The sequence below is a fragment of the Morus notabilis genome, unplaced genomic scaffold, assembly GCF_000414095.1.
Source record: "Morus notabilis unplaced genomic scaffold, ASM41409v2 Scaffold8624, whole genome shotgun sequence".
Lineage (NCBI taxonomy): Eukaryota > Viridiplantae > Streptophyta > Magnoliopsida > Rosales > Moraceae > Morus > Morus notabilis.
The window spans coordinates 1-3,929 of record NW_010366743.1 but is presented as its reverse complement, the minus strand read 5'-3'; the positions used below and the strand labels follow the sequence as shown (position 1 = coordinate 3,929).

General features: G+C 34.9%; 1 protein-coding gene across 3 annotated transcripts; it reads left to right on the top strand.

Annotated features, from left to right (window-relative positions):
• Nucleotides 1-422: 422 nt before the first annotated feature.
• LOC21384098 (haloacid dehalogenase-like hydrolase domain-containing protein At4g39970) lies at nucleotides 423-3,917 on the top strand. 3 transcript variants are annotated; one of them, XM_024174088.1, is made up of 11 exons: nucleotides 423-883; nucleotides 986-1,079; nucleotides 1,554-1,598; nucleotides 1,699-1,749; nucleotides 1,955-2,029; nucleotides 2,136-2,169; nucleotides 2,486-2,541; nucleotides 2,618-2,677; nucleotides 2,945-3,004; nucleotides 3,166-3,212; nucleotides 3,304-3,917. In XM_024174088.1, the coding sequence occupies exons 1-11, from the start codon at nucleotides 507-509 to the stop codon at nucleotides 3,350-3,352; spliced, it is 948 nt and encodes a 315-aa protein (XP_024029856.1). In that variant the 5' UTR covers nucleotides 423-506; the 3' UTR covers nucleotides 3,353-3,917. The 3 variants fall into 3 exon arrangements, with proteins under 3 accessions (XP_024029856.1, XP_024029858.1, XP_024029857.1); XM_024174090.1 differs by lacking the exons at nucleotides 3,166-3,212; nucleotides 3,304-3,917 and adding an exon at nucleotides 2,796-2,799; XM_024174089.1 differs by lacking the exons at nucleotides 3,166-3,212; nucleotides 3,304-3,917 and having other exon boundaries at nucleotides 2,927-2,971.
• Nucleotides 3,918-3,929: the final 12 nt, after the last annotated feature.

Genomic DNA, 3,929 nt, shown 5'->3' with positions numbered 1-3,929 from the left:
ATATCGGATAAATAAATATTTATAAATTAATATGTTATTTATTTCAATTCTTGAGAAAATATTTTATTTACTTAAAATCGTTTATAAAATTCGTGATTTGTTTCTTTCAAAAAAAATCTAAGATTAATTCTACGAATACAATTAAAATTTAGAGATTAGCTGTTCGGGTTAACTTTTATTTTTTTTATTGTTTTAATTCTTAAATTTTAAATTTTTTTAATTTTAATCTTTAATTTTTACAAATTTTGTTAAATATCTAATACTTAACGGATAGAAACTGAAAAACGATGAAACTGAAACAAATAAAATTTTATAGACTAATTATAACATATTTTAAAAGTTAAGGGATTAAAATAAGAATCCATTAACCCAAATATTTATGTACACACACAAAAGGTACGAATAAAATTGGAGGTCCATAACGGTCGCGAAATCGGTTAAATTGCGACTGTCCAAAGCCACGAGCGTAGAAGAAAGCTCACCAAAACAAACCACAATCCAAAACCATGGCGTTCATGATCACCCTCTCTCCTTCTCCTTCTTCTTTATCTTCTTCAACTGCTCTACTTTCGCCTTCTCTCACCTCTCTCGCTCGTACTCTACCACTTCGTTTCCGAACCTCCACATCAAGGACTTCAATCAAGCAATGGAGACCTCTCTCGGTTTCGGCTTCGGCTTCGGTTTCCTCCGCCCTTGAAGCCCTTATCTTCGACTGCGATGGCGTCATTCTCGAGTCCGAGCACTTGCACCGCCAGGCCTACAACGACGCCTTCGCGCATTTCAACGTCCGCTGCTCCGGCTCTCCGGAGCCTCTTAATTGGGGCTTGGAATTCTACGACGAGCTTCAGAACACAATTGGCGGGGGAAAACCTAAAATGCGATGGTTAGGAATTATGATCTACGGCTTTGTCTCAATTTCTTCGGTTTGATTTGGTTTTGGTTCTTTGAATTGAGACTGAAATTGGTTGCGGTTTGGATTGATTAGGTATTTTAAGGAGCACGGATGGCCGTCGTCGACGATCTTTGAGACGCCTCCGGAGGATGATGAAAACCGAGCTAAGTTGATCGATATTTTGCAGGTCTTATATTCAGTTGAAAAGTTGATGATTTCGAACTTTTGAGTGTTAAAGAAATAATTAATTGGCTTAATTTAGTGAATTTTCTAGCTTCTTAAGAGTAACACAAAACTAACGCTTCCTGTGGAGATCATAAAAAGTACTAATTTAGTAGTTTTCTGCATGCTATTGTATAACTGCATTCATTGGGATTCCAGTATTGGAATTCGCATGCTTACTTTGATGAAAACAAATATAACTGGTTTGTGGGCGTCAAGTAGAATGTTTAATTTGTACATTACAGTTGGGTATATTTCATATAGACTACCACTATAGAGTGTAAGTTATCCTTTTATTTTGTTATTATTATTTTTTATTATTTTTTGTTGGGACTGTCTTGTTGACGTATAGGTTAATTTTAATTGGGACCTAAAGAAATTCACTTCTTCAGTGTGTTTAGTTCTATGATACCACATTGATGTTTTTATTTTCTTCCAGGATTGGAAAACGGAAAGATACAAGGAAATAATCAAATCTGGAACGGTAAGGAGAGTTTGTGCTCTCTGTTTTTCCTGTTTTCTTGTTTGAAAAGCTCATTAAAGAGGCTACTTAAGGCACTTTAGACTGATATTGCTTTGCACAGGTGGAACCAAGGCCTGGAGTTTTGAGACTAATGGATGAGGCCAAGGCTGCAGTAAGATAATATTCACAATGCATAATGGAACATTTCTTCAACGGCACGTCGAATTAATCTACTAATTCTAATTTGGTCAAACAACGTCTGTTTATATTTTTCTAAAGTCACTTCCGTTTAAATTGTCCGCCGTTGCTGAGTAAATTGTTGTTTCACTTTTCTTGATTTTATGCTTATGATATGATGCTGTCTCCCTTTTTCTTAGGGGAAAAAACTTGCTGTTTGCTCTGCAGCAACTAAAAGTTCAGTTATACTATGTCTTGAAAACCTAATTGGACTTGTAAGCCCCTTTCTCTGCCCTTTTCCTTTATAACAAGAATCTCTTTTTCCTCTTTTTGTTTCTCTACGGTTAGTTCATTGTTGCTTACTTGCTTTCGTTATTTTAGGAGCGCTTTCGAGGTCTGGATTGCTTCTTAGCTGGTATGACGACTACTTCTGAATGAATATCCTTATCATTGAGACATTTCTGGCTATATGTAATATCCTTAAATGGCTCTGCACGTATATGAAACTATATATTTTATGCTACAGAGTCCAAAGTTGTGTTAGTTTTTCCATTGATTAAGACTAATGTCATATAAATGCCCCAAAGTTCTATCCAAATATAATATACTGTGGTAAAATCAAGGCAGCTCAACTCCCATATGGTTTGGTATTATCTAAATTGTCTGCTTCTGAGACTCAGACTATCGTCAGGTACAAAAGTTCTATAATATGTGTCGTTTTCTGTTTGCAGGTGATGATGTGAAGTTGAAAAAGCCTGATCCTTCTATTTATTTGACAGCTGCTGAGGTAATAAATTAAGTAGAATAATTTGAAACTTACAATACAAATGGGAACCCCCATGATTTCCTTTTATGCTTTGCAGATGTTAGGTCTATCAGGAAAAGATTGTATAGTTGTAGAAGACAGTGTCATTGGGCTACAGGTACATTTTTTTTTTTTTTCTTGTTCATTTTTACTTATATGTGTAGGTCATGAATTTTACAAGTATGGTTGAAACCTTGACGAAGAGAGGGTTTTCTGCCATAATTGTTTTACGTTAGTAAGGTAATAATTGATGAGAGAAGTTTTATTCCCAACTACATCAGTGAATTTACCCGTGATTTAGCAAATTTTATCTGTAAGTCACAACTGATCATTCAATCAAATCAACTTATTTTGGTTAAAACGAGAGGAAATTTCCCCTCTGTAGGCAGCAACAAGTGCTGGGATGTCCTGTGTGATTACCTACACATCTTCAACAGCAGACCAGGTAAACTCATTTCTTTTAGAACTACTTTGGGCAAACAAAATCAGGGAAATGGTATGTCACAGGTAACAAAATAATCAATTACAACAGAATAAGACAATTAAAATCCTACCTTTTTTTCTTACTTTTATTTATTTATTTATTTTTTGCTGCAACTCGTCTAGGATTTTAAAGAAGCAATAGCAATATATCCCGACTTGAGTAATGTGAGGTATGAAGCTGCATGCTTTACATATGATATCACATTCTCTCTTCGCTGGATCGATTTACATCTCAAATATGTTTTCTTCCAACTGTGGCAGATTGAAAGACTTGGAACAATTACTTCAAGAAACTGTCACCACAAAATAGGAATTCATAAGGTTTCTTGGAATTGAAAGAATCTATGTTCCTTTGAAATTTTGCTGCAAGTGAGAGCAATTAAAGGCATCATACCATAAAATTGCCATGCATCTGCATTTCTCCTCTGTTTAGTTGGTCTCTGGAAATAATTCTTTATGCATTTATTGAAAGTATGAACAGATGTTACACAAGAACATAAAGAACATTTGATTCCATGGTGTAATGAAGCCCAATCTCTGTTTCTGAAGCTTCGTGGGTGTAAATTCTGTTACACACCTCACTGGACTGAAGACATAGATGTGCATATTTTTCTATGGTAGAAGCTCAACGAGGCAAACTTTTGCTTGAAAACTATGTGGGTTGCCTTGGTACTAATGTAAAATGGTAATATTGACAAATACCCTTTGAAAGTGCATGGATCATGATTTTTACTCTTGATTCACATCTTTTTAGTTAACTAATTACACTAACAAAAGGGTATTTATCAAGAATAAAGGGTAAAAGTCCAGATTCATGCACTCTTAAGGATAAATTCTGTAATTTTCTCAATGTTGTTTGTAGAACTACTAGGCCTTACCGCAAAATA

Bases quoted from the DNA above. Each gene is read 5' to 3' on its own strand.
- LOC21384098 (XM_024174088.1), top strand. From the start codon at position 507: ATGGCGTTCATGATCACCCTCTCTCCTTCTCCTTCTTCTTTATCTTCT. The intron at 884-985 runs GTTAGGAATTAT...TGGATTGATTAG, and splicing joins GGAAAACCTAAAATGCGATG to GTATTTTAAGGAGCACGGAT. The intron at 1,599-1,698 runs GTAAGGAGAGTT...TGCTTTGCACAG, and splicing joins AAATAATCAAATCTGGAACG to GTGGAACCAAGGCCTGGAGT.